General features: G+C 63.6%; 5 protein-coding genes across 13 annotated transcripts; 2 read left to right on the top strand and 3 right to left on the bottom strand.

Moving 5' to 3' along the window:
- Window positions 1-4,741: 4,741 nt before the first annotated feature.
- On the bottom strand, window positions 4,742-7,788 carry LOC121095203 (membrane-spanning 4-domains subfamily A member 12-like). 2 transcript variants are annotated; one of them, XM_040609699.1, is made up of 7 exons: window positions 7,642-7,788; window positions 7,316-7,435; window positions 6,868-6,924; window positions 6,423-6,554; window positions 5,755-5,868; window positions 5,595-5,678; window positions 4,742-5,268 (listed from the first exon to the last, which is right to left on the bottom strand). In XM_040609699.1, the coding sequence occupies exons 1-7, from the start codon at window positions 7,729-7,731 to the stop codon at window positions 5,248-5,250; spliced, it is 618 nt and encodes a 205-aa protein (XP_040465633.1). In that variant the 5' UTR covers window positions 7,732-7,788; the 3' UTR covers window positions 4,742-5,247. The 2 variants fall into 2 exon arrangements, with proteins under 2 accessions (XP_040465633.1, XP_040465632.1); XM_040609698.1 differs by having other exon boundaries at window positions 4,742-5,678.
- A 1,771-nt stretch (window positions 7,789-9,559) lies between these two features.
- Window positions 9,560-12,601, bottom strand: LOC121095179 (zona pellucida sperm-binding protein 3-like). Its single transcript, XM_040609657.1, has 9 exons — window positions 12,519-12,601; window positions 11,875-12,047; window positions 11,282-11,394; window positions 10,981-11,084; window positions 10,697-10,868; window positions 10,465-10,576; window positions 10,167-10,347; window positions 9,913-10,077; window positions 9,560-9,830 (listed from the first exon to the last, which is right to left on the bottom strand). The coding sequence occupies exons 1-9, from the start codon at window positions 12,583-12,585 to the stop codon at window positions 9,580-9,582; spliced, it is 1,338 nt and encodes a 445-aa protein (XP_040465591.1). The 5' UTR covers window positions 12,586-12,601; the 3' UTR covers window positions 9,560-9,579.
- A 2,042-nt stretch (window positions 12,602-14,643) lies between these two features.
- Window positions 14,644-17,066, top strand: CBLIF (cobalamin binding intrinsic factor). Its single transcript, XM_040609661.1, has 9 exons — window positions 14,644-14,960; window positions 15,097-15,276; window positions 15,435-15,578; window positions 15,676-15,819; window positions 15,922-16,097; window positions 16,178-16,352; window positions 16,528-16,669; window positions 16,749-16,867; window positions 16,947-17,066. Exons 1-9 carry the CDS (start codon window positions 14,888-14,890, stop codon window positions 17,006-17,008), a joined length of 1,215 nt encoding a protein of 404 aa, XP_040465595.1. The 5' UTR covers window positions 14,644-14,887; the 3' UTR covers window positions 17,009-17,066.
- Window positions 17,067-17,141: 75 nt separating this feature from the next.
- On the top strand, window positions 17,142-19,146 carry MRPL16 (mitochondrial ribosomal protein L16). Its single transcript, XM_040609673.1, has 4 exons — window positions 17,142-17,445; window positions 17,789-17,854; window positions 17,980-18,128; window positions 18,614-19,146. Exons 1-4 carry the CDS (start codon window positions 17,157-17,159, stop codon window positions 19,097-19,099), a joined length of 990 nt encoding a protein of 329 aa, XP_040465607.1. The 5' UTR covers window positions 17,142-17,156; the 3' UTR covers window positions 19,100-19,146.
- A 131-nt stretch (window positions 19,147-19,277) lies between these two features.
- Window positions 19,278-27,602, bottom strand: STX3 (syntaxin 3). Of its 8 annotated transcripts, none has more exons than XM_040609668.1 (11): window positions 27,202-27,573; window positions 25,485-25,565; window positions 25,302-25,401; window positions 25,126-25,200; window positions 24,916-24,983; window positions 24,219-24,327; window positions 23,906-23,979; window positions 23,694-23,828; window positions 22,537-22,647; window positions 20,022-20,122; window positions 19,278-19,768 (listed from the first exon to the last, which is right to left on the bottom strand). In XM_040609668.1, exons 1-10 carry the CDS (start codon window positions 27,229-27,231, stop codon window positions 20,045-20,047), a joined length of 861 nt encoding a protein of 286 aa, XP_040465602.1. In that variant the 5' UTR covers window positions 27,232-27,573; the 3' UTR covers window positions 19,278-19,768; window positions 20,022-20,044. The 8 variants fall into 8 exon arrangements, 6 of the variants coding, with proteins under 6 accessions (XP_040465602.1, XP_040465601.1, XP_040465597.1 ...); XM_040609667.1 differs by lacking the exon at window positions 22,537-22,647 and adding an exon at window positions 22,328-22,438 and having other exon boundaries at window positions 27,202-27,557; XR_005830025.1 differs by lacking the exon at window positions 19,278-19,768 and adding an exon at window positions 22,758-22,782 and having other exon boundaries at window positions 20,024-20,122; window positions 27,202-27,568.
- Window positions 27,603-27,972: the final 370 nt, after the last annotated feature.

Genomic DNA, 27,972 nt, shown 5'->3' with positions numbered 1-27,972 from the left:
CCAGAAAAAAGCCGGTAGGACAGACCCAGCCAGCAAGGAGCAGCTAGCATCTCACCCTGATGCCTGGCTGGGCTCACACCGCCTCTGGGAGGGGCAGCAGCAGGGGAGGGCAGGGGGCTCACCGGGCACTGCAGCCCACCTGCATCCCCCATTTCCCCTGGTGGAAAATGTCAGGTGGAAAAGAGCTCCCAGCACGCTGGGGAGGGGCTGCTGACGGCGTTCCCCCATCCCACCGATGGCGTTCCTCTCTCCTGCAGCCCTGGCGGGACAGCGAGCACTTGGCCTTGTAAAGGGCTGCAACTGGCGGCACGGCTTTCCAGGAAAAACACGGGGATGGATGAGATTCGGCCGCGCCTGTTCATCGCACTCCCGATGCCTCTTAGCCTTTAACTTCTGCTGGTAACTTGTCAGCATGCCTCTCTGGGGGGAAAGCCTCTCTCAACACCCCAGTGCTAACGAGTCCCACCAGGCGCTGGCTGGGATCTGGCTCCGGCACCAAGGGGTGAGGAACACTTTAGCACCCGTGGAAATGCTGGGATCCCCTCTTTAGCCTTTATACAGGCAGGGTGTCCTCCAGCATTAGCGACAGCTTGTGTTCCCAGCTGAAACTGCCTGCTACGGTGGATTTCCTCCCAAATCTGCCTTTTCAGATTCCTAAAGCATTCCTGAAGTTTCAGTCTTTCAGCCAGAAACAGCCGTGACTGCCCTGGGCCCAGCAGCCGGGCTTGGTGAAATGGCTGAGCAAAACCCCTTTCCAAGTGAGGTATCCGTGGAGAAAGCGCTTTTCCCTTTCTAAATAAAGCCAGATCCAGCTGGGGATGGCAGGAGCCCAAGGTAGGATGTTACAATTTATTTTGGAAACAGATGCCAGAGGAGGTGAAGCTTTCAAGCGTCTGGCTGAGCAGATGCGGGGAAGTGGCAAGCCCAGTCAGCGGAGCCTTCCAGCCCTTTATTTGCAGGAATTTCTGGCTTTGCTGATATATACAACGCATTCCTTGGATTTTAGGTGGTTTTGTGGGTTTTTTTTTAGGTTGAGTTTTGCTCTCCTGACAGCTGGAAATCTTTTCTTTGCTGATTATTCTTCCTTTTAAATCTCCAGGAGCCGCTCACGCACGGGCTGAGTGCTGGTGCTGGGCAAGACGTCTGCCCCACAAGCGTGGCTTTTGGCAGGGCCGGAGGAGTGCAAACACACCTGGTCCAGCGCCTGGGGACTCCCACGTTGATGGTTTCAGTACAACGGTCCTGTGTCCCTTAGGATGCCACGGGATGGATGGGGGAAGCCTGGCTGGGTGCTCAGGCTTGGGGGTGTTCAGCGAGAGCCCTCCCCAGCATCCCCTCCCACCAGCACAGGACAAGTTTACGAGCCTGGTGGAACCAAAAGTCCTTTTCCAACCCCAAAAGCCCTGCTTTTTTCCAAAGAAAATAGATTGCGATGGAGAAATGCTTTTCACAGAAAGTTGCTGCTTCCTGTGAAAAACTTTATATCCCCATAAAAATACCAAAAGTCAACATTTTGCTCTGCCTCCAAATGTTTCTGGTTCTCACAGGGCTGTTACGATACTGGTTCCAGAATGAGAAAGCCACATTTTCTGGGACAGGTTTCAGGGTTTTCTTTTAAAAAAAGCAGCTGGCTTTTATCTGTGCCGTGTTCCCTGGGAGGCATAGCACTCCCCGGCCAGTGACCGTGCCAGCCTTTGTATTTTCACTGCAGACACGATGGTCTGTAGCCCCAGGACCGTGAGCTGTGGTGTCCCTGCTCTGTGTCCTGAAAACCCGTGGAGGGAACCTCCTCCAAGGTTGAAGACCAAGGTAGCCACCCTGGCTTAGGAAATCGGGAGGCAGGAGCAGGCAGAGGCAGGCTGGGGGAGCATCGCTGCCTGCTGGGGGGGTTCTTCCCCTTTTTGTTGCACAGGGCGAATCGAGGTGGCTGCTCCAGTGCTGGTGGGAAGAGCCGTGGTGGGATGATTCTGCTCTTTGATGCCTTAGGGAGTTCAACTGCCCCAAGGAGACAGAACAGGGAGGGCAATGCATTATGAGAAGGGAGCTCAAAACGCAACCGGAGACAATCTTTTGGAGCAGGGACTGTGCCATGGAAAACCCCTCGAACCAGGGGCTGGCAGACGTGGCAGATGCAGAGCCGGCTCTCCATGAAGCCCCCACCGCACCGCCCTAAGGGCTCGTGGGCTGGAGTGCATCAGGTGGGGCTCACGCTGCCATTCGGGGTGCAGCAGCAGCACTCCTAAAGCCTGTCCCAGATGTGTCCATCACCTTCCTGCTACATTTCAGCCTTTGATCGGTTCTCTCCCAGTAAAAATCCTGATGCTGCAGAAAAGCTCCAGCGTATCTCCAAGACTTCACTGAGGCATCGCAGGGTTTCCCAGGACAAGGAAGATCTGCCCTGAGAAAGTCCTGCCTGACCCATCCCGGTGGGACAAACGCATGGAGGAGATGCAGGAGTGATGCCACAGGCCAGGGGGCTGCATCCCCACCTGAGCCCCATGCAGTGGCCGAGCTGGGAACAGGGACCATCGCCTCCTCTGCCCGCTGTCCTCTGCGGCTCTGAGGCTGATTAACCCCAGCGGTAACCGCCTGGGAGCCCTCCTGCCCGCTGTCTGGGGGCTGTTCCCAAACCCAGGCTCCCTGGGGTCTGACCAGGCACCAGCGAAGCCCCCAGAGCCTCTGGGACACAGCCCCCCTCATCATTTCGCCCGTCATGGGACCGAGCTGATGGTGGGGTTACATGGGGCTGTGGGCACATGTCTGGAGCCCCCTCCCACCCCGACCCTCTCCCGAGGCACAGAGCCCATGGATGGGGCAGAGCTGCATCCTCCATCCACCCTCCGCTTTACCGGGGATGCTGCAAGGGAGGCGGCACACTTGGCTCCCGGCAGGCCCCGTCCTCACTGGCAGGGAACAGCGGCTGCCAGCCTTTGTCCCAGCATTTCTCCTGCCCACATTGCCACCCTTTTCACGTCCCTTTGGTCATCGCCACCCTCCCAGCTCACCAGCACCATGTCTCCCCGAGCAGGTCCCTCCCCATCACCCTGCTGGGTGCCCAGAACTTCTCTGGTCCCTACCACCCACTGTCCCCAGCCCTGGGGGTACCCACTTCTCCTCAGGAGGTTTCAGGGCTGCAGATGTGCAGAAATTCACATATAGGGAAGGAACACATTTCCACAGAGCCTTAAAACACCTATTCCTGCATTTCCAGAGAAAGCTGCACCTAAATGCAGTGAGGTGGCAGAAAATTTTGAAGCCTTTGGAAAGATAATCTGGGTTTAAAGATTGAGGAGCTCTAGGTTATCGCCCACTAATGCCTGATTTCACGGGAAGGGGCATTTTGCAGCAGCAGCAAGAGGCTGGCTCTGTTCCGGCAGTGGCTCAGCGTGTGGCAGTGGGATGCTCCAGGAGAAAAAAAAAAGAGCCTGATGCTGGCAAAGGAGAGGGGAGCACCACACTGGCCAAAGCCAGAGGGACCTGCCAGCCTGGATGGGGGGGTGGCAGAGCTTTGTGGTGGCCCCCCCGGGGATGGAAAGCCTCCGTGGCTGCCATGGGAGAGGAGGTGCAGGAGGCTCTGGAGCCACAGGTGAGGAGCTGGAGCCATAATGGGCTGCAAACACGGGGTGAGCAGAGACAGCCTGTTCATCCCGCTCCCCCAATCTCTGGGGCTTTTCCTACTCCACCAGCTCATTATTTTTTCAGAGCTTGAACAGAAATAACTGACAGCAAGTGAATAATCCATGAGGCTCTGGCTGAGCAGTGCGAGCACTGTCAGGGCATGGGGAGGAGGCTTTTGAAACAAGAAAGAAAACATTTAACTCAACCCAAAACTAAAGAAATGGTTCAAACAGGCACTCTCTGACCCTGCTCTGGGGCTGGAGGTGAGGTCTGTGGGGACACTGTCCTCAGACTGTGGTGAGGATACCCCAGGGAGGGAGCACAGATGGAGAACTCCCCTTAGGGCACCGACAGGTCACCAGGTTGCTCCCACCCCTCTGAAAACCACCACCAGGCTCTCCATGAGCTCAGGATAAATAAAGCTTCAATCACCTACCGGCACACTGTGCCTGATGCTCAGCACCACCCTTCCTCCTTGTAAGGCTCTCAAGCATCCCCACCACCACGGGCTACTTAAGGATGGAAGTCAGTAACAAGCTAATCAGGAGCAAGCAGATCTCTCTTCTGGTTAAAAATGGGCCAGGAGCCCCTTGGTCTCAATTTCCCTTCCCACACATTTTGGAGGGACTGCAGCACAGGTAAGGTTTGGGAGCGCTCCCCGGGTCCCTCTGCTCCATTCCCATCACACAGGATCGCCCAGCCACGTTTGCAGCCTTGTGGGAACAGGGAGCACGTGCCACCAGCATCCTCATGTCACCCCGAGGAGCAGCCCCAGCTGTGGGAGCAGCTCCTCCATCGGTGTGAGAACCCAGAGCTGCTGCCATCACCATCACCGCCGCTGGCAGACCAGCTGCTCCAGCAGCACTAAATACAACGAGCCGGGCTGCTGTGTCTGTAACGGGAGGGGGGGGGGATTTAGGGTGGCAGATTTCCTTAGCGAGGGGCAGTGGGTACCAGGGCACTGTGGCATCCCACCATCTCCAGAGAGACCAGGCGAGGGTGATGGGGACAGGAGACCACTGAAGCCGGGCAGGATGAATCCTTTGCCCGACATACAGTGGCTCTGCGGGGCGGGGGGGATTTGCAGCTCCTGTGCTGAGAATCCCCAAAACGAGGAGACACATTTATTGGACAGAGCATTTATTTCAAAGATAAAATAAAGCAAACTGGGTACGAGCAGAGGTAGATGGTCCGGCTGCCCACCCGGCTCCCAGCACATGTTGGGGTCTCTGTAAGCTGCCTGCTACATGGCTGCCAGACCTTGGGGAGCTCCTGATCCCTGACATGAATGAACCCCAGCAGCCAGCCAGGTATTTATAGGCAGAAACACCCCGTGAAGCCCCAAGATGCGCCCCCCCCCCCCCCGCCCCCTCCCGGAGAAGCCCGCTCTCCAAAGCAGGCAGCAGGCAAAGAGTCTCTCTTTGTGACCTAGCGCGGGGGCAGGAGATGGGCAAGGAGGGGGCAAATCCAGGGTGCTTGCTGGCTTTCAGGAGGGGGTACCAGTGTGTCCCCACCTGCAGCGCAGTAGGAAGAGGATGCCATAGCCCTGGGCATGGGGAGCTGGCTGGGGGTGGTTTCAGGAGCATGGAGGCTGGACCCTGCACCGAAGTCCTTGGGGCCAGCACCTCGCTAGACGTCAGGGGCGGCCAGCTGCAAAGAAACCAAAGAGCTGCTGCTTCTGGGAGGGGACAGGGCTCTGGATGGCCCCTGGCACCCACCACCCCGTGGGGTCTGAGGGGGCTCTGGCCTCCCCCCTGCCCCCCACACCCGCCCATGCCTGGAGCAGCGCCCAGTGCGGGAGGTGGAGGTGCCTGGGTGCTCCCGGGAACGGGTGACATGCTTTCCCGGCGCAGGGGAGGCACCGTCGGTGGTGGGAGGAGGTCTGTCATGCAGGCAGGGGTCGGACGCTGCTCCTGGGAGCCAGCCCAGCCCCGGCTCCACTTCTAGCTGGGCTGCTCTTTGGGATCGTGGATCACCTCAGTGTAGCTGGGCGGCTGCGGCAGGTCAGCCGGTGGCACTGCCAGGTCCACCCGCGTGGTGCTGGGTACGATCAGCATGGCCTGAGGGAGGGGGGCACGACAATGCTGGGGGTCCGGCCAGGGCTCAGCCCCACTGCCCTTCGCCCCCCTGCACTACCTCGTTGGAGCTGAGACGGGTGGCCCGGCACCAGAAATTAGCGGTGGCCACAGCGATGCAGAACTCCAGGATGGTGAAGATGAGCAGCACAATGGAAATCCCGTTCCCTGCGAGCTCCAGGATGGGGAAAGCCCCATCAGCAATGCCCAGGAGGAGGAAACCCGGGCTCAGCCCCACAGGGTGGACCCCACCCCACATTTTGAGGCAAGGATTTTGGGGTTCCCCTCTTCCATCTCCCACCGAACCCAAGCACTGCAGCTGTGGCTCCGCAGGTGCCAAGGTCTCACTCACAGCCCTCTGCCTCGCCGCTTCTACGGCTTGCTGGGAGAATCCAGGGCGTGAGTCATCTCCCGAGTTATCAGCCTAAAATAGGTCAGGCGCACGGCGCCGCGCCGGCAGACGGCCCCGTGGTCGGGGTGCCGCCAGCCACGGGCTCCCAACCGTGATGGAGCTGAACCCCGCAGAGGAGCCTGGCAAAGACCCTCCCACGGAGGGGCTCAGGGGGCATCCAGGGAGGAGGCACAACAGCCCCTGGGGGGGTGAAAGGATGGAAAAGGGGGACAAGGGAAGGTCCCAAAAGGCTTAGCCCCATCCGGGCAGGCTCAGCCAGCCCTGGGCACCGCTGCTCCTAAGGCAGAGATGGGGGAGCCAGTTGTGCCCCGGCTTACCGGGATGAGATAGCTGTAGTAGTCAAAGCTGGAGCGGTACAGCCCGTTCAGGTTGAGGTCTACGATGAAGGCGACAATGCCCAGCAGAGCGAAGATGGCGCTGATGATGTTCATGGTCTGGCTGCCCTTTACCTGCGGGTGCAGAGAGGCTTTGGGGGCAGCTCTGGGGCAGATGTCAGACCCCAAAGCTCGTGGGGACACCCACCACCCTGGCTTTGCCTGGCCGAGCCCTGGGGGACTGGCCATGGGTAACAGCGCAGGCTGTCGTTGGGTTGTTTTTTTCCTTTCCTCCTTCATATTGCTTGTTTCCAGAAATAACCCTGACACAAGCTTCAAATGTGGCCTTGCCCCAGTGGGTTTCACCTGGGGCTGAGCAGCTCCCCGCCTCCCGGGATCCCTTCATCCAGGAAACAGGGCAGCGGTGGGGATCCCTGGGGTCACTCACCGCACACTCCGTGGGGCTCTTCTCCGCCCCGATGGAGAGGCAGCCTGAGATGATGAACTGCACCGGGACAGAGGGGGACAGTCAGCCACCACCACGGTCACCCTGAGCCCCCCAAACCTGCACAGCCACAGGGCACTGAACACCCACCCAGCACTAACAAGCTACCCACAGGCACAGCCCCACAGCTCGCGGGGGCACAGTGACCCCCCCTTGTCTGTTGTTAGCCCTTGAGCTTTACAGCTGCTGAACCAGAAACCCCTGTCCCCATTCCTGGGACTCTGGCGGGCACCTCCTTGGTGGGAATCCCTCCCCAGTGGGCATCTCTCCCTGGTGGGCATCCTTCCCCCCGTGGGCATCTCTCTTTGGTGAGCATCCGTCTCCTGCAGGCATCCCTTCCCCATGGGCATCTCTCCCCCGTGGGCACCCGTCCCCTGCCCCAGCTACGCACGGACACGCCGCCCAGGAAGGGGATCTCGCCGATGACGAAGACGGAGGTGTAGACGCTGGTGAGCGTGGTCAGGACGATCCCGAAGCCGATGTACATGAAGCCAGTCATGATCTGGATGGTCTGTGCCGTGGGGCAGGGTGAGGCTGGGGTCAACACCCCCCGCACACACACCGCGGAGACGGGGGTGCCCCGGTCCCCGAGCCGCTCCGGGGCCACAGCATCCCTCGGTGGGGCAGCGGAGGGGCAGAAAGCCCAGGGGGTTGGAGGCGGGGGTGGGGTGAAGGGTGTCCAGGTGTGCCAGCCCCCCACCTCGCCCCCCGACTCACCCCCATCACCCGGTTCTTGCCCTTGGGCAGGGTCTCGGCCGTGTACATGACGGCGCGGCTGCCCAGCCGCAGGCTCCCCATCCCCTGCATGGGGGCAGCGGGACACCCCGCGCCGGCCCGCAGCAGCTCGGTCCCCCCGGAGCAGCCCGGCCCCCCCGCGCCCCCAACCCCGGCCCCACCCCGCCCCCAGCCCATTGGCGCAGCGCCGCTGACGTCACAGCTTGCGGCATCCCTGGGCACCGCCCAGCCCACGCGAGCCGCCGACCCACAGGCGGTCCGCACCACCCAGCCTCGTGCGGGGATTCCGCGACCACTGGCGGACCCCCACGACCCACGGATGAGCCCCCACCGTATGGCTCTGCAACCCATGCGAGGACCCCAGTGCCCCGCCCCACGGGGGGGCTGCGCAGCTCACGGGTGGAACCCCCACCCACCCACGGTGGCAAAGGGCCATAGAACAGATGGGTTGTGAGGTGGGGGAAAAACAAGCAGCGACTCAAAGCCACCCCACCTCCAGTAGGGAGCAAAAAGCAGGGCACCCCGGGTGCAGGAGAGGGGACAGCTGGCCACTGTGCCCCCCCCTCCCCGTTCAGGGAAGGGGTCCAGGCCATCATGGCCCCACAGCGAGAAGATGCTCAGCCCCCAACCCACTCAGGGCCAGGGGAAGGGGAGATGAGGACAGCAGGAGTGCTGCCGCCACCTGAGCTGATCTAAGCCCTGCTGAGAGCTGCCCCCCAGCCCGTGGCTGTGTTTAAAAGAGATTAGAAAGAAGAATAAAAAATAAAATTAAAAAAAAAAAGCTCTCTGCACCGAGTTCCTGGAAGAAAGATCCATCAAAGGCCATTAGGTATGAAACGCCTCCGCGCTGCGGAGCTGGGGCTGCGGAGAGCATCGCCCAGCCAGGGCGTAGGGCTGGGCACGGCCCTGCCAGGAATCCCCCCCGAGCTGTGGGCTCCAGACCCCTCAGCACCCCTTTCCCAGGCAGGGGGGCGCCCAGGCTGCCCATCAGCCAGTCCCTGCTCCCTGGTTGTGATGGAGGGGGTCCTGTCACCATTGCATCCCCCCCACACCAGCCAGCTACTCCTCACTGCGGTGGCTTCGGGGTGTCCAGCCACAAGCAAGAGGCAAGAACCCCAGGTAGGGGAGGAAAAATAAAAACAGAGTCAGTAAATAATTAAAGCCCCATAGACAGAGGGGGGCACGTGGTACCACCCTGCGCACCATCACCCTGCACCTGGCACTGCCCACGCAGCCAGCACCCACACGGCGAGGGTCCGGGGGGCTCAGCGGTGACCAGGCACAGCCCGCCAGCAGCAGAGGACAGGCACGGCTCACGCCCCAGCCCAGGGACCTGCCCCAACCCCCATAGCCAAGCAGCTTTGGGGAAACAGTGAGACCCCCTCAGCCCCTCTCCCCCAGCAGCCTAAGGCTGCACAGCCTCACAGCCAGCACAGGAGCTGAGGTGCCTGTCAGCTCACTAACTTTCCCCCCACCCACCCAAGAGCTCCGCTCTTGCCCCTCCTTCCCTGCAAACTGCCCCAGTCCCCACCAGAGCATCCCCAGGGGAGGTGACGCTGCAGCCATGCCGGGGCAGGGGGCTGCACTGCCTCACTGCACTAGCATCCCTACATCAGGGACGGATGCTTTCTGCCCACCGCCCAGGCAGAGGGGTACTGGCATGCTGTCCCCCCACGCTGGCTGGCTCCCAGGTGGCCACGGCACAGAAGCCACGCTTGCTGAGGACCCAGCCCTCCTGCCCACCCCATGGTGAGTGGCACAGGCTGTCTGGCAGCACCCCAGGGACCCTCTGGGGTACACAGAGGCACTGGGGACACATCACACGCACCCCTACTCACCCCAAGCCCCTAGGGGAGCACACAGGCTCTGCAGCCCCCTCCCACACTGACCTGGCACAGCCTTTCTGCCACAGGTTTATTTCTAAAAAGAAGGAAGCGATGGCAGGGTCCACAAGAGCGGGGGGTCCCCAGGTATGGCCTGGGCACCACTGGCTGTGGTAGGGGTCATGGCCACAGCAGAGCGCTCCCCCACATCTTCCTCGGCCCCCCCCAGCTGGTGCCCACTCTGGCGGCGGCGCACCGAGCAGTAGCAGCCAGCCATGGCCACGGCGGCAAGGATGGAGCACATGGCCACCATGGCCAGCATGGTGCCAGGGACAGGGAGCGCTGGCCCTGTGGGGGGAGGCAGCAGGGTGAGGAGGGCAGCAGGGTCACCCCAGCCACCCCCCAGCACCGTGGGCCAGCTCACACTCACCAGAGTCCCTCTTCTCCCCCCGCACCACAGGGATGGAGGCATGGTGAGGCAGAGCCGTGCTGGGCTCCGGTGCAGTCGGGAGCTCCGTGGGCACGGGGGACGAACCAGGCAGAGCCGAGAGCAGCCCCAGGGGACCGACACGGATGCTGGCTTCCCCAAGGAGCCCTGCAAGGAGAAACCCATCAGGCACCGATGGGTACAGGTACTCCTCATAGGGCACATAGATCCCACCGAGGTGGGGACCCCACTCTTACCCATGCCGCCAGGTAGCCAGCGCCGCCGCCGGCCCCCGCAGCCGGCCGGAGAGCCACAGCACGAGCAGTCAGCCCCATCCAGGGAATGCCAGGCGGCTGCCACACGGTCATAGGAACAGGCTTTGCCAGCAGTACTGGCAGCCCCCTCCGCCACAGCCTTCAGGTGACAGCGGAGGTAGATCTGTAGGGACAAGTATCCTCCTGTTCACCCCCGAGCTGCCCCACGGCTCTCCACCCATCACCCCCAGCCACCCCCTCCCTGTGAGGGTTGGTGGCATCTCACACCCCCAGCCCAGACCTGGCTGCCGGAGGAGTTTGGGAAGAGGAAGGTATCCAGCTGGAAGCGGAGGAAGCGGTCTCCACGCTGGGGTAGGAAGCGAGAGCGACCAAGCTGCCCATCCCGCAGGCACCTACCAGGGTGGGAAACAGGATGAGGCAGGTACTGCCGCCCCCCGCAGGGTCCCAGCACGGTGGAGAGCAGCAATTCAGGGGGCAGCAGCCACCGTGCTGTGCCCAGCACTGGCACCCACCCGTTGTCAGCGATGACCTTGTATTTCAGCTGTGCTGCCGCGCTGGGGCTGGCCACACACTCATCCACAAAGACTCTCAGGGGCAGGCGGGGGTCGGTTCTCACCGAGGCCTCAATATTGATCAGATCTCCCAGGGAATAGGTGGGCTGGAGCAGGCGGGAAGACCAGGTACCTGGAAGGCACGTGGCTGTGGCTGCCCCAAGCATCATCACACCGGGGCCCTGGCCAGGCAGGTGTGTCCACCACACACAGGGCAATGAGGGGGTCTGGGGGTCCCTACTCACTGTCATATACATCCAGGGCAAAGCGCAGGGGTCTCTGGTGAGCAATGGTGGAGCCAAAGGGGACCCAGGTGGGCTGGATGGCCCTGGATGAAACACTGCCCATCCTGTACGGCAGAGCATCCTCAAGTGGGGTGACAGGCTCCTGGGCACCCCTACCTGGCACATCCCTGCGCACAGGCACCCCCAGCACCCTCCCTGCCCAGGAGACAGAGGACCGAGGGGTCCCACAATGGAGCTCACCCAGGGAGCGTGGGCACACAGGGCTCAGCAGGAGCCAGGCTCCATGGGGCTGCCTGCTTACCTGGGGTAGTAACAGTCCACAGGGAGGGAGAAGGGTCTGGCTCGAGCCACGGCCCCCCCAGCCAAGGGGTGGTAGTGGAGGACATTGCTGTAGCGGATGCTGTCCGGGAGGAGCTGGGGGAATGAACAGACACAGGGCTGGAGGTGTCACCTGGCTCAGAGCAGGGGTCCCCCTTCCTGTCCCCAGCACCCCAGGAGGGGTGCTGTGTGCCCAGGAGCCAGAAAGCCCCTCAGCACATGGCAAGAGCCAGGTTTCAGGTCACTGGTAATGGCCCCGCTCAGTTTAACTAGCGCTCCCACCCTTGCATAAAGGGGTGGTTGTCCCCGTGGGGACAGCCTTGGTGCTCACCCAGCACATGGGTGCAGTGACAACCACGGCACAGGCACCCTGATGGTTGTGGAGGACCCACCATGCCTGTCCCTCATGGTTTCCTCCCCAGCCACAGGGGCTTCAGCAGTCACGGCCAAGGATGCCCTGATGTTGTCCCTCCCCTGTGGGACACCGTGCCCCCTTCTTCCATCCTACACCCACGCCAAGAAGGTCCCTGCTGCCGCAGCGGCTCTATCAGGGACACCTCACCCCTGGCTCCTCACCTGCAGGGTGGTCCCACAGCCCTCCAGCGGGTGCTGCAGCCGGTACCCGTCCTGGTCAGCAGCCGTCACCCCACAGCTAGATCCCAGAGTCAGCTCCCCACCGGTCACACGGCTCCCCAGGAGCCCAGCCGGCACCGCCACGGAGAGCCACGTGTGGCCACACGTAACAGAGACTAGGTAGGGCAAAGAGAGGGGGGCTGAGCCAGCTTGCTAGGGACCCCCAGGCTGCCTGCTCCCAGGGGAACAAGCCCCCGGCACAGGTGGACCTCAAGCCCCCCTGTTTTACCACTTACAGCCTTGGGGAGGATGGGGAAAGAGGTGGCCCCAGGGGCTGAGCTGCTTTGGGCTGTCCCCCCAGGGCACCCATGTGGCTGTGATGCTCCTGAAGGGCCTCCATGGGGGGATGTGGGGGGACACAGGACCCCCCCCCCCCAGAGCTTCCCTCGCTTGGGACCCAGCCCCTCAGCCCCGTGGCTGGTACATGAGGCAGCCTGACCTACAGACCTGCCCTGCCTGGGGTGGAGAGGAGCCCACAGCCTTCCTCCCCCAGCAGCCAGGCATCGCTGGTGCCCATCACCCCACAGCAAACAGCCCTCAGAGAGGGCAGCCAGACCCAGCAGGACTCCCCACAAGCAGCCCCTTACCCAGGGCATCCTGCGCCCAGGCTGCAGCCACAAGAGCGAGCACAAAGCCCCTTGCAAAAGCCTTCATGGTGAGAGAGGAGGGAGAGAAGCAGTCCCTGCTGGTGGCTTTTACACCTGGGCCAAGGTCAATGGGCCACAGCTCTCCCAATGGGGCGCTGGGTGGTCCCTGCAGCCCCACCCCCAGCCCCTTGCACCCACCTGGGGCTCGTCTCTGCAGAGCTCTCCTCCTCCCAGGGGGACAAACCGAGGGCCCTGGTCCCTGTCCCTGGTCCTTTCCCTGGTCCCAGTCCCTGTCCCAGCCTGGGGAGTGATGGAGAAGGTGGGGGTCAGTCTCTGGGGGGTCAATGTGCTGCCCTCATTGCCCCAAAAGCAGGCTGGTCGCTGCACGCAGGGTGATGGGCATGTCCCCGGAGCAGAGCAGAGCCTCTGGGGAAACTGAGGCACAGTAGGGCACTAACCTCTGTTCCTTGGGCTGCGCTGGGACAAGGGGGCACACAGCTCACCCAGGCACCCTCAGCCTACCCTCCCCATCCCGGCTGCCCCCCAGCTCTGGCATGGGCCATCAGGCAGGGGAAGGGGCGATGGGGAGGCACCGAGACAAGCAGCACTGGTCCTGGCACTGACTGGACCCTCTCTCCCCTGGGAGCCTATGGTGGGTCCCGCAGGGGTGGGCACCCCCCAGCACCCCATGGCAAGCAGCCTGCAGCACCAGGTGACCTGGTTGGTGGACCCAGCGCTGCCCCCACATCCCGCTTCCCCCCATGGCTGCCCCTGCCCCAAGCTCGATGCTGGGGGCAGACCTGCTGCGTGACCGCAGCCGCTATGGTCACTGACACCAGTAAGGAACGTCCCCACCAGCGCACCCTCAGGTGCAGAATCTGGTATTTGTTCCTGTTAAATTCCCCACCCTTGACAATTGCCCAGTTGTCCTGGTTTTGGCAGGGATAAGAGTTACTTTTCCCTCGCAGTACCTGCTGCGGTGCTGTGGTTTGGATTTAGTATGAGAATAACGCTGATAACGCACTGAAGTGTTTAGTCATCGCTAAGTGATGTTCGTACCAAGCCAAGGACTTTGCAGCTCCTCAGGCCCTGCCAGCGAGAGGGCTGGAGGGGCACAAGAAATTGGGAGGGGACACAGCCCGGACAGCTGGCCCCAACTAGCCGAAGGAACATTCCATACCATAGAATGTCATGCCCAGTATAAAAACTGGGGCGGGGGGGCTGGCTGGAAGCTGGTGATTGCTGCTCAGGGACTGGCTGGGCATCGGTCAGCGGGAGGTGAGCACATTGCTTGGGGTTTTTCCCTTCTTCCCTTTGGATTTTATTCTTTTCCCCTTCCTTTTTATTACAATTGTTATACTTTTATTATTATTACTGGGTTTTATTTTACCTCAATTATTAAATTGTTCTTCTCTCAACCCTTGAGTTTCATCTTTTGCCCCGATTCTCGCCCCCACCCCTCTGCAGGGAGCAGGGCAGCGTGAGCGAGCAGCTGTACAGCACGTAGCTGCCAGCTGGGGTTACACCACGCCACCAACGCTGCCCCCAGTCAGCCCCCTCTGCAGGGCTCTTGGCCCTCCAGAGAGTCACCAGCAGCTCCCAGTCTGCTATCAACCACAGCGACTGGTCTCCAGCCAGCTGTAGACCTTCCTGCACCCCTTTGAGCCCCATTGTCACCCGGCACGGCAGCTGGACACCTTGTCCACAGGGACACTGTGAGGGACAGGATCAAAACTGCAAAACCCAGAAAAACAGCATCCCCCGCGTTCCTGTCATCCGTGCGGTGGGTGACCTTATCATAGCAGGATATCACATCAGATAAGACGGGACTTTCCCTTGGTCAGCCCCAGCTGGTGGCACTCAGTGGTGGCATTGTTCTTTGAATGCTTTCAGTAGCACCCAGGATGACCTGCTCTGTCATTTTTCCGGGTATTGAGGTTAGACTAACAGGGCTGTAGCTTCCTGGAAAGTACAAAGCCTTCTTGTATGTTGGGATATGGTTGGTGAGCTTCCAGCAAGGCTCCCAGGACCTTGGGCTGATGACTGAGGGGGGGAGGTCCTGCTGTGACACTCTTCCATGCCCTGGGATGAATCCCACCCAGGCCCACAGGCTCACGGACATTCCACGGGTGATTTCAGTGACCGCAAACGGAAAATCACTGTCCCCGCAGCCATGACCCTCCAACTCTGTTGGACACCCTTGGGCACACAGATAAGCTGGCGGTGCTTGGCAGTGCTGCCACAGCAGTGGGAGGGCAGATGACTGGGGAAGGGCACCAGGAGCAGCTAAAAGCAGAGAGGACGCCCAGAGAGACGAGTGCCCACGGGACTCTGCTGGCCTGAGTGGACCTGCTTGCCTTGAGGACGAGATGTTGCTCAGCGTGGCTTTTGGCATCGGGGTCCTGCTGGTGCTGGCAGGCAGCACGGCCGTGCACGGCTGCGGTGAGTGCCAGCCCTCCCACGGAGGTGGCGGAGAGAGGCTTGTGACCTTGCGAGGGGCTGCGTGGAGGGGACATGGGGTCCCCAGTGACCTCCTGCCACTGAATGCCAGCGGTGTGCCCGGCCCCTCTCCTTCCAGTTGCCCCGCACCACCTGGTCTCCAAGCTGCTGCACCAGCTGGAGGACTCTGTCAAGACAGATGAGCCACCAGACCCCAGCATCCTGCTGGCCATGAACCTGGCCGGGGCCACCGACAGTTCTGCCCGCCAGTGGCTGCTCCAGCAGATACAGAAGGAAGCCGTGACAAAAGCCCAGAAAGGTAGGGAGGGGCAGGGGGTGCACCCCTACGGCAGCACCCGGTCCTGGTGGAGCCGGTACCGCAGGATTGGCACTGCCGGCTCCCTCCGCCCTGGCCAGGGACTGGGGTGCTGGGTCCCAGCCCACCACACCCCCCCCGCTGCTCTCTTGTCCCCGCAGACATGACCTCGGGACAGGTGGCTCTGTACGTGCTCGCCCTCCTCTCCTCCTGCCAGAACCCCCAGCAAGTCCACGCGCTTGGGCACACCGTCGACCTGCTCAGCATCCTGCAGCAGAAAACGGATGAGGAGATGAGCAGCCTGGGTACGCCGGGGTGGGAGTGGGGGACTGGGGTGACTGGGGAGCATCTCCCACCCCACACCCTGGCCCTGCCATCAGCTCGCCGCACTTTGTTCTGTAGACACGGAGGGTGTCCCAATAACCACCCTGTACAGCGTGAGCCTGGACGCCCTGGCCCTATGCCTGGCAGGGGCGGGTGGCTACCGAGGGCCATCTGTGATGCTGGCCAAGCAGGTGCTGAGCCCTGAGAGCGACATCTCCGTGGGTAAGGGACCCCTCCGGCCCCGCCATGTCCCCTCCACTGGCAAAGCCCTACTCCCGGCGGCTCTACCCCGGTGGCCTTGGCAGTGAAGCCAGGATCTTGCAGACACCCGTGCCGTGGCGGCGCTGGCACTGACATGCACGTACAGCCACGTGGATCTCCAGGATGAGCAGGATCTGCTCTGGGAGGCACTGTCAACAGTGACCAATGAATTCCTCGACGAGCAGGAGAAAGGCAATGGCATGATTGGGAACATCTACAGCATGGGGCTGGCCCTGCAGGTATGGGTGAGGGCTGCGGTGTCCCGGCCGCCCGGTCCTGCTCCAGGGGCTGCTCACGCCACCTCCAACTTCCTCCACAGGCACTGGGGGCCACAAGTAAGTTTTATGCCCCACGGGAGTGGGACTGCACCCAGGCCTTCTCGGTGGTGTACAAGCATGACTACCGCCTGCCCATGGCCATCGCCCAGGTCCTGCCTGCCCTCGTGGGCAAGTCGTACCTGGAAGCGGCTCATGTGGATTGCGACGCCATTGCTGGTATGTCCCCAAGCTTACAGTTGTTCCTGTCCCCAAAGCTGGGTACAGCTGGGGTTCACAGAGGTACGGCTGCTGCCGCCCAGAGCCCCCCCAGACCCTGTGGGGACGACGCTCCTGCACTGTGCCCCCTGGCACTGCGCTGGGTGCCCACCCTGCCCCTCTCCCCTCCCTGCAGCCTCCATCACGGTGCACTACTCCGTCATCAACAAGCTGCGGGGAAAGCACTTCAACTACACCATCTCAGTGCAGGTCCCACGCGGCTCCACGCTGCTCAGGGTGCTGCAGGAGGCGGCAGCGAAGGACCCCAACAAGTTCAGGTGAGAGCCAGAGGGGCTGGGGCAGGGGGTCCCAGGGTATCCCCGAGGCCAGCCCCAAGCCCACCCGCTTCGCTGGTAGCTTCAAGACGGAGCAGACGTCCTGGGGCCCCATGGTAGTCTCCATCCACGGGCTGGCCGCCAGCTCGGCCGACAGGACATACTGGCAGTTCCTCAGCGGCCAGGACGCCCTCCAGGAAGGTGGGCCCGGGCTGGGGGGCGCTGGGGGCTGCACCCGGGGCCGCTGTGCCCCTGCCTCATGCCCCTTCCTCTGCCGCAGGGGTCGGCACGTACAAGCCGCACATGGGGGAGCATATCCAGGCTGTCTTCAGCACCTACTGAAGCCGTCGAGGGACGCCATGACCCACCACGGAGGCAATAAAGAGCCACTTGCAGCACAGACCCCTGTGTGTCTCCCTCTGAGGCGGCGGTGCAGGGTGGGGGAGTGTCGCAGGGCATGGGGAGAGGCCGGGGCAGGCCTGGGAGGGGCATGGGAGCCTCAACGGGGCTCCTGCCCGGCCCGAGGGTGGCGGGCACCGGGGGAAAGCGTCGTGGAGGGACACGGCAGGGATTCCGTCGAGCCTACCTCCCGGAACTAATGTTCCCTCGCCGCATTTCCCGGGGGACCCAGTGGGACGGACGGCGCTACCGGAAGTGTCCCCCGCCGGCTGGTTTCGCGGTGGCCGCAGGGCGGTGCGCTACAGGCGCTTCCGGCCGCCGGCGGCGCGGCGGGGCGATGTGGCGATGGTGGCGCTCGCGGCCGTTGCTGGCCCGAGGAGGTCAGGGGAGCCCGGGCAGTGCCCGCAGGGGCCGCTGGCTGCCGGGGGAGCGGGCGCGGGAGAACGGGTGCCGGCGAGGATGAGCGGGGGCGGGGGGCGCAGCTCTGACACCGAGACGCCCGGGCCCCCTGCCATTAACGGGGAGGCGCTGAGGTCTGGGACTGCTGGCCGGCTGGAGGGGCAGGGGGGGGGTGTTGGGATCTGGCCCGCCGGGGACCCTTCCCAATGACCCCGACGCTGCCAGAGCAGCTCCCGGGAAGCGAGGCCGCCCCCCGGCCCCCCCCCCCCCCCCCCCCTCCCCCGGTGCATCAGGCCCCGCTGTGAGTCCCCGCTCTGTCCCCAGGTCCCGGCGCTGTCACCGTCCCCCGGGCGGGCCTCAAGAAGTACGTGCTGCCCCCGGACTACAGCGGTAAGGGGGATGTGCGGCGGGGAGACACACACCCCCCGGCGGTGGCGGGGGCACCCCCAATCGGCTGCCACCCAGCCCCGGGGTGTCCTGGGGCCGGTGGCCCTCACGCGCTGGCCCCCCGGCAGGTATCACCTTCCCGGAGAGGACGAAGCTGAAGTTCGTGGACAAGGTCCCGGCAGTGCCCAAGGTCAGACGGGAGCCTCGGCAGCTACGTGACATCCGCGGCCCGTCCAGGCAGGCCACCCACTTCACCCAGGGGCAGTACGGGATCCTGGTGAGCGGGGTGGGGTCCTGCGTCCCCCAGCTGGAGCCATGGGGGTGGCGAGGGGGAAGCCCAGGGGGGCCGGGGGCTGCGTTTGGGCAGCCTGGGCAGGAGGTAGGGAGGGTGCAGGAGTGGGCACCCCCAGGCTGGAGACCCCTGTCTGGTTGGTGCTGAGTCCTTCCATGGGCAGTGAAAACACCAAACAAGCCAGCAACCGGAGGGGACCGGCACCAGACTGGCTCCGAAAAGCTGGAGTAACTGAGCTACCCCCATCAGGAAGGGCCCCAGTTTCTCCAGCGAGGGGATAAAGGACATGACACCGAGCTTAAACTGGAAAGGCAGCTCTGAGACATCCTCAGGGAGGGTGCTCCCCCCCACAAAAGCACGTGGGGAGGAGAAGGGTGATGGCTGCTAGTGCAGGGCCAGGATCGGGGAACCTCTGTCCCCCTTGCCTTGCCAGCACCTGGTCCCTTAGGTGCCCTGTCCTCCCCCCGCAGGCCTTGGGGGGTGGCTACCTCCACTGGGGCCACTTCGAGATGATCCGCCTGACCATCGGCCGCAGCATGGACCCCAAGAACATGTTTGCCATCTGGCGTGTGCCAGCCCCCTACAAGCCAGTGACGCGGAAAAGCCTGGGGCACCGCATGGGGGGCGGCAAGGGTCCCATCGACCACTATGTGACGGCAGTGAAGAGTGGGTGCCTGGTGGTGGAGGTCGGTGGGCGCTGTGAGTTCGGGGAGGTGAAACCCTTCCTCACGCAAGTGGCCAGGAAACTGCCCTTCCCTGCCATCCCTGTCAGCCGCGACAGCCTCCAGCAGATGCAGCAGGAGGAGGAGGAGAAGAGGCTCAACAACCAAAATCCCTGGACCTTTGAGCGTGTCATCACTGCCAACATGCTAGGGATGCGCAAGTACCTCAGCCCCTATGACCTGCATCTAAAGGGACGCTACTGGGGCAAATTCTTTCTGAAACACAGGGTGTAATGAGCGGCTGGGGAGGGGGCCACCTTAATTAAACCTTCCCACAAGAAGCTGTGTCAGCTGCTGTGGTTTTTGGAGGCGCAGATGTGGGGCCAGGAGCATCCCGGAGGTCATGTGTGCATCAGGGCTTGTCTGCCCCTGCTGAGACCCCTCTCCCCAACACAGCACCCTGGAGCAGGGCATGGGTGATCTCTTTATTCAGGAGGAGGGCTGTGGTGCGGGTGGCTGCACATCCAAAGAGCTGGTGAGACTGAGAAGTCGCTGCAGACGAGCTCCGAGCGAGGAGAGAGGTTCCTCCTTCCTCCCGGAGCAAGGCAGAGCCCTCTGTGTCACCCGCACGCTGCCCTGGGGAGGAATGCGGCTCCTCTGGCTGCTCTGTGCCACTGAGGAGGGGGCTGCTTTTCGCAGGGACCGCTGACCATCAGCTAGATGGAGGATGGGGAGTGAGGGGGGACCTTGGGGCATCCACCCGGTGGTGGGAGGGAAGAGGGGAGTAGGGCAGGTGGTCTGCATTCCTCCGGGGACGCATGGGCTGTGGCAGAGGGATGTCCTCGGGTCTCCGGGGACAAGGGCTTGGCAGGTGCATCCCAGGGCCAGCTGTCGGGGTCTCTCCGATAGCTGGAACCGCAGATGGGATCATCCGGGTGGCGAGGCAGGATGGGGAAAGGCCACCTGCAACAGGGAGGAAGATGAGGTGTTGCTGAGGAAGGGGAGGCAGCTCCCAGCACTGCAGCTGTCTCTGTCCCTCCCTGGTGTGGCTGCCTGGGGACACCCAGTCTCTGCCGGTGCCTTACGGACGCACTGGCCAAGTCCGGGGTGGGTGAATCCTGCCTGGCACAACCCTGCCGAGGCCTGAACCCACTTTCCAGGTATGGGGTGGTACCAAGGACCCTAACTGCCACCCTCCCGTGGTGTGCCTGGTCACCTGGAGGGCAGCGGGTGAGGGTCTTAGGCGAAGATGCTCCCAATGCTGGCAGCCAAGATGATGACGAGGATGATGCAGCATATCATGATCATAATCTTCTTCTGCGTGGGGAGAGAGGGGCGGTGAGGCAGAGCTGTGGGTGACACGGGGTTGGGGAGGGAGGACAATAGACAGGGGAGGCAGCAGGGCAGGGGTGAGCTGGTTGTGTGCAGCACCAGGATGGGGCTGTGCCAGCGTCCCTCTGGGACAGGCGGCCCAGCACCGGCACAGGGAGGGCACATCCCCGTCACCATGTCTTACCCAGAATCATGGGAGATGATCTGGCCCAGTCTGGCAGAGCCCATGGGGCTTGGGATTGTCCCCAGCCCCGTGTTGCCCCATCACATGCCCAACGCAAGGGGCTGCTCCTCCGCCAGCCCCTGCCAAGGGGCTGCTTGGCTCCAGCACCTGAAAACAGGGGCTGGTCCCAGAGCCCAGGCCCTTGGCCAAAGCCACCAGCCCTGGGGCAGCCCCCCCCTGCTTTGGGTGTCTGGGGTGCCAGCACCCTGCTTGTTCCTGCAGTGCCTCAGCATCATGTGCATGGAGAGGAGGGGTGCAGGGCAGGCATCAGCAGGGATCTTTATTTAACGGGAATTAGATAACCACGACTGCCACATCCTCCTGCCCTGGCTCACCGCAGCACTGGGGCGGTCGCCGCCGGGGCATGTGCCAGCCACAGACATCAAGGCCAAGAGGGGACAGGGTCCCCTGCAGCTCCGTCTGCCATGGCACAACAGACAGCAAAGCATGGCCAGCCCCACCGACACCTGCTGGTGCCACCAAACCCCCTGTCCTGACCGTATTCCCATCCCTTGTCCTTCTGGGGTGCCATGAGGTGCTTGTCTGCCCCAAGCAAGGCACCTCATCTCTGCTCCTTGCTTGAGCTGCAGCACTGGCTGCCATGTCCCTGCAGTGTCACGGTGCTGGCATGGGCCCTGGCCCCCTCGCTTCCCCCGGCAAGAGATGGGGGACCAGGACATGTTGGTTTATCAGCAAAGGGAAAATAAATAGTTGAGTCCTGTCCCTTTCCCACAGGGGACATGAGGACAAGCGCGGGCAGACCCCAAGGACCAGCAGGGCATGGTCTGGCAGGGGAGAGCACTCCGGTGACAGGACCCCTCCGTGGAGGGATGGGTGGTGGTGCTGAGCCGGAGCCCAGGGCAGGAGCCAGCACACAGGGGCTGAGGGCAGCAGGTCCGGGAGAAGCAGGGAGAGGAGGGGGCCAGGCTGTGGTGCCAGGGAGGGTCCAGCTGGGAGACGTCACTGCTGGGATGTTTGGAAGAGTCTGGTGGAGGGAAAGGGGGAGATGTCAGCCCCAAGCCAGAGAGGCTGGCAGGGAAGGGGGAGAGTTGCTGCAGCAGGGTCTGGAGGGAGGGGAGATGACAGGGACCGACACAGGGAACACACAGCCAAGCACAGAGCTGAAATCCAGACCCTTGAGCACCATGGAGCCCCGAACACTGCAGACAACCAAGCAACATGGAGCCCCAAGCACCGCAAACCCTGAGCACCGTAGAGCCAAGGCTGCCGGCCAGCCAGCACCCCCAGCCCCAAAGACAGCAGCAGGAACTGAAGCAGTGCAGAGCGAGAGCCCGCCGCAGGCAGAGCAGCCCGGGCAGGGCACAGCGGTGGGGCCACTGGCCGTGCCCACTTGCCATCCCCAAGCCCTCCATGTCCCCACGGTGAGTCCCATGCCCCCGACACTTACAGACACAGCCCCCACCTCAGGGGCTATTGTTTAGCCCCACAGAAAGTCCGATGATGAGGGCAACTATCCCCAGCAAGAGCAGCACTATCACTGCCAAAATCAGCATCTTCTGGAGGGGTGGGAGAGGAGAGAGGGGCCAGTTACGTTTGCCCCGTGCTGGGGAGGCAGACAGAAAGCAGAGGTGGGCACAGAGGAGTGCAGAAGAGTCAGAGATGCTGCAGACCCGGGGATGGGACAGGAGGGGCTGAGCCCTCACCAGCTCATGATACCTGAAGGTAGGAGGGGGCTCAAGGGCTGGGGCTGGGTGGGGGGGACAGAGAGGGACCAAGCTGCCACCCCATGGGGGTCACAAGGGAGGAGGAGTAGGGACCAGCTGGGGTGGCTGGGGGTCACTGGGTGCAGGTGGGGGACACAAGAGGTGGCCAGGGTGACATGGGAGTCTCAGGGCCACTGGACAATAGGGGGCATTGGGAGATGTAAGGGATGGAGGGGGACACCAGGGGTGCCTTTGGGATGCTGGGGGGGGGGGGGGCACACTGGAGCCGTCGGGCCATCTCACCCTCCTGGCCTCACTTTGGTACTTCACGGCCTTTTTGGTGTCGGCCACGGCCCGCTCCACGAAGCCGACGGACTGGTCCATGTTGTTCTCTATGCGGTCGATCATGGCTCCCTACAGGGCACGGGGGCAGCGGGGCAGAAGCAAAGAGAGACGGAGAGAAAGCGGGGGGCGCTGAGAGCACCCAGGTGTGCTGGCACCCACCCACCCACCTTGCGCGCCTGGCCCTGGTAATGGAGCGCCTTCTTGGTCTGCTGGTTTGCCTGCTCCACGTGCTCAGCCGTGTGCATCACGTGCTGCTCCATGTTATCCAGCAGCCCACCCTGCAGGGACAGGAGAGGGGGCAGGCTCAGCGGGGACCCTGTGGCACAGCCCCACGGCACGTTGCATGGCCCCACGGCACATGGCACAGCCCCATGAAGCAGGTACTCACCCTTCCCCGGTGCACACAGCGGCTCCTCGCATTGCATGGGGGGGACAAAGAGGGGCTGAGAGAGGGGCTGGGACCACTGTGGTGTGGGGAGCACCCCTGCCTGGCCCTGCTTCCCACATGCTCCCACGGCCTTGGGTGCGGGGTGGCCCCACGGGGACCTGCGTGCCGGTCAGCACTCAGCCCTGCATGGCTCCATGCCTGGGTCCCCCTGCATGGGTCCCTGTGCTGCCCTGCACGGCCCCGTGCAGGTGTCCATGTGTCTTCATGCCACCCTGTGTCCCCATGGAGCCCTGTGCAGCCCTGTGTGCCGGTCCCTTGTCTTCATGCACAGGTCCCTGCTCATCCCTGTGCAGCCCTTGCACTGATCCCTGCTCATCCCATGCAGCCCCATGCACAGGTCCCTCACTGTCCCAGCGCATCCCCATGCACAGGTGCCTTGCTGTCCCAATGCAGCCCTTGCACCAATCCCTGCTCATCGCCATGCAGCCTTTGCACTGATTCTTGCTCATTCTTGTGCAGCCCCTTGCACCAGTCCCTGCTTGTCCCCATGCACAGGTCCCTGCTCGTCCCTGTGCAGCCCATGCACAGGTCCCTGCTCGTCTCCACGCAGCCCCGTGCACCGATCCCTGCCTGTCCCCATGCACAAATCCCTGCTCATCCCATGCAGCCCCTTGCACTGATCCTGGCTTACCCCTGCTTGTCCCCATGCACAGGTCTCCACCGGTCCCCGTGCAGCCTTGTGCACCGATCTCTGCCTGTCCCCATGCACCGATCCCCACCAGTCCTCATGCAGCCCCGTGCACCGGTCCCCACCAGTCCTCGTGCAGCCCCGTGCACCGATCCCCACCAGTCCTCGTGCAGCCCCGTGCACCGATCCCCACCAGTCCTCGTGCAGCCCTGTGCACCGGTCCCCGGCCGCCCCCCTGCAGCCTGTACCTGGTTCTCCACCAGCATGGCGATGTCAACGAACATGTCATGGAGCTCCTTGATGCTGCTCTCCAGCCGCACGATGTCCTTGTGCCGCCCCTCGATCTCGCTCAGCGCCTGCTTCGAGATCTGCGAGTCCATGATCTGCAACGGAGCGGGGCGGCGGGGCTGTCAGCAGGGGGGCCCTGGCCCCCCGCAGCCCCCAGCCCCCGGGTGCTCACCCCCGAGGTGAAGATGGAGGGGTTCCCGCTCTCCAGCATCTCCTCCAGCTCCTCATCAGTCGTGTTCTTGCCGGCTGCAGGCACGTGGGGTCAGCAGTGGGGACAGGCCACATCCCCTTTGCCAAAGGGGTGGGGCCTGTAACGACTGGCTCCACCCACTTTGCCAATGGGATGGGGTCTGTGGGGTCAGGCCCGCCCCCTTTTCCAAATAAGGGGGGTGTTTGGGGCCTGGCCCCGCCTGCTTCATAAAAGGGGCGGGGGCTGCAGGAGCAGGCCCCGCCCACTCCCCCTAGGGGCGGGGCCGGGCACGCACTGATCTCAAGCTGGCGCTGGATCCGGCCCTTGCTGCGCTCCCGGAAGTCAACCTGCGCCTCGTTGTACTTGGTCATGACATCAACGAACTTGCGGGACAGGACCGAGTGCTGGGGACAGGGACACGGCGCTGGGCACACCCCAGGCATGGCACCCCCCCAGCGGGACCCGGTGCTGGGGACAGGGACATGGCACTGGGGACACCTCAGGCATGGCACCCCCACAGTCCCTGGGGAACAGGACCCACTGCTGGGGACGGGGATATGGGACACCCCCGGCATGGCATGTCCCCATGGACTGCTTTCCCAGGGGACAGGAGTGTGACGCTGGGGACATCCCAGGCATGGCACATCCCAGCCCCAGGGGACAGGAGCAAGGTGTGGCACTGGGGACACCCCCAGCCCTGGGGACAAGACGGGGTGCTGGGGGTGGGGATGAGGAGGCAAAGCAGTGACACTCTGGGTATGGCGTGTCCCCAGACTAAGGAGCTAGGACAGGATGAAGTCCTGGGGCTGGGGACATGGGACCCAGGGAATGGCATGTCCCAGCCCACGGGGGACAGGAGAGGGCTGGGGAAGGACACCAAGGACATGCCACATCTCCAAGCCCGTGGGGGACAGAGTGGGATGGGGTGCTCAGGACCTGGGGGTGCTGGGTGGGGACAACCCTGGCAGCGGGTCCCGGGGACTAGAGCTCACCTGGGACTTGCGTATCCGGAGGTCAGCGGAGGAGCGTGCCTCGTCCTGCTCGATGTTCCTCTCCATGCCTGGCAAGAGAGGACCTCAGCCCATCTGGGACCTTCCCATGGCCCCCATGGCCACAGTGTCCCCAGCAGCCCCTGCCCTTCCCGTGGGGATAGAGGGACCAGTAGGGCTGGCTGCCACTGCGGTGGGGACACGGCCACTCACTCTTCAGCTTGTTGCGGACGCTGTTGGCCATTTTCTTGATCTCTGCCGTCAGCTGCTCCAGGTCGTCTTTGGTCTCTGTGGGGTCATGGCACGTGAGCCGATGGAGCCACCATGGGAATGTCCCCAGGAAGGGGACCTGTGACCCGGCGAGGGGGTGACACAGCAGCCACACTCACTCTGCTCAGGGATGGGGGCTGAGAGGATGATGCTGTAGAGCTTTTTGGCTTCCTCCACGTTCTCCGAGATCTTATCGATGTTTTGCCGGGTCTCCTCAATCTGGAGAAGGCAGGGAGGATTGAGGGGGGGGGGACGGTTAGGTGACAGCCCCGAGCCCCCCGCCTGCGCCAACCCCCCCTCACCTCTGCGAAGAACTCATCCATGAATGCTGTGTTGTCGACAGCGATCTCCAGCTCATCGGTGTCATCGTCTGCATCCTGCTTCTGCAGGGGCCGGCGTGCAGTGCTCAGGGCTGGTTCCCCCCTGCCTGCACCAGGGGACCCTAGGGACTCCCCCCCCCACCGGGTGGCAGCTGCCCCAAGGAGCCAGAGCAGCCACCAGGCAGCCCAGGGGTGGGGGGGATGCGGTGGGAGCAGCCATGGGGACGTGGCGGCCCAGGGGGGGACATCTGCAGCGGGGAGGGGGGGGCGAGCTCATCACACATCTGGCTGGGGAATTAAGGGATTGCTGGGCTTGGTCGGAGGGAGGGGACAGGGATGGGGACGGGACAGGGGTTTATGGTCCCGACCTTAGTCCCGTGGCGGGTCTGAGCACTGGCCCTTGGCAGGGGGCACAAAGGCGACTGTCGCCCATCACCCTGGCGTCATGCCTCACCACCCACCCACTGGCTCCCACCCCGTCCCCTCCCAGGGTGTCAGCCCCATCCCCTCCGCCTCCCCTTGCCGCAACCCCCCCCCCCCCCCCCCCCCCCAGCACGCCGGGGGTACCCAGCTGCAGTGTCCCTGGGGAGGGGGAAGGCCCTGGCTGGGGACCCCCACCCCCCCACCTCCTCCCACCAGAGTAAAAATAAAATTAATCCCTTGTCTCCCTCCCAAGGGTTTTATCTGATGGCTTCGTAATCCCCACTAAATCCCTGCCAAGCCTCCGTGCCGTGGCTGCCTGCCCCACGCCGGGGCCCAGGCGCGGGCTGAGTGGCTGCTGGGACCCCCACCGCCGGGGGGGAGCCCGCACCGGGGCATGGGGGCAGCGGGGCCCCATGGCAAGGCAGGCAAAGGCGGGAGGAGGAAGCAGTGTTGGCAGCGGGGAGTGCAGAGAGGTTGCGGCACAGGATGGGGTGCTGGCCCCCATGGGCACCCCACAGCCGCTCCCTGCCCCCCCAAGGGCTGGACCCCCTGCCCCAAACATCCCGGGGGGGGCTGGTGTCTCCCCACTGCACCACACAGCATGGGGGGAACAGCCGTCAGTCTGGGGAGGGTGATGTCCCCCCAAAATATCCTCCCCACCTCTGGATGGCACAGTGGGTTGACCCCTGGTCCCTTCTGCCTGACCCCCCCCATTGCTGTGGGGCTGGGTCTCTGTGCCCCCTATCCCCGTGACACCCCCGTGCACCATGGCACTGGCTCTCTGAGCTCCCCATCCCTGTGACACCCGCTTGCCCCATGGAATGGGGTCTCGGTGACATCTATCCCCATGCCACCCCCGTGAACCATGGGGCTGGCTCTCACGACCCCTGTCCCTGTGCCACCCCCATGCACCATGGAATGGGGCTGGCTCTCAGGACCCCTGTCCTCATGCCACCCCTGTGCATCATGGGGCTGGCTCCCAGGACCCCCGTCCCCGTGCCACCCCACTGGCTCTCAGGACCCCCCATCCCTGTGACATTCCTGTGCACTATGGGGCTGCCTCTCAGGACCCCCATCCCTGTGACATCCCCTTGCCCCATGGAATGGGGTCTCGGTGACATCCATCCCCATGCCACCCCTGTGCAGCATGAGGCTGGCTCTCCAGCCCCCCTGTCCCCATGCCACGCAGCTCCCCAGGCACTGGGGCCCAGCAAGCCCCAGGGACTCCCCCCTAGGGTGTGCCCCCCATCCCCTCCCCACCCCGGGGGTCTCTCACCGCCTTGAGCTGCTCCAGCCGGTCCTTCATGGTGCCCCCGAGGGCTGGTGTGGCGTGGGGGGGTCCCCGTCCTCACCCACTGCAGTGATGTGGGATGCCACCCTCGGTCCTCCTTGGCCGCCTGGGCCTCCTACATCCAGGCGAGGTGGCGGGTGGCCCTGGCCCTGGCCCTGTCCCCAAGTCGGGGGCTGTCCCTGCGCTAATCCCCAGTGACAGGCACAAGGAAGGCGCCGAGGGGAGGGACGAGGTGGAGCCACCCTTCACCTGGGACACGCGGGGACACGGCCCCCGTTAAAGGCGACGGCTGGGGGTGGCCCTGGTCACCCCAGGAGGTGACGGTGAGGTGGGGCTGGTGTGGGTGGCCCCGCTGGGAGGCGAAGGGGAAGCGGGTCCCCACCGGGGTCACGCGCTGACGATGTGTCCTGCCCTGCCACGAGTGGCTGTAACCGGGACATGGCTGGGGAGGGGGGTATGGCTGGGGAGAGGGGCTGGGGCTGGCGACGTCTGGGGAGATGGGACAGAGCTGAGGACATGTCTGGGGAGAGGGGACATGGACAGGATAGGGACACATCTGGGGACATGTCTGGGGAGAGGGGACGGGGCTGGGGACACGTCTGGGGAAGATGGGACAAGGCTGGGGAGAGGGAACATGGATGGGCTGGGGACACATCTGGGGAGAGGGGACGGGCTGGGGACACGTGGCTGTGCCCGACAGCCCATGCCGACCCTCTTAATGCCGCACACGCGTCCGCGAAAAATTCCACCCGCGGG

This window comes from Falco naumanni, chromosome 10 (genome assembly GCF_017639655.2).
Source record: "Falco naumanni isolate bFalNau1 chromosome 10, bFalNau1.pat, whole genome shotgun sequence".
Classification (NCBI taxonomy): Eukaryota; Metazoa; Chordata; class Aves; order Falconiformes; family Falconidae; genus Falco; species Falco naumanni.
The sequence above is the reverse complement of the archived record's forward strand: the minus strand, read 5'-3'. Positions and strand labels throughout refer to the sequence as shown.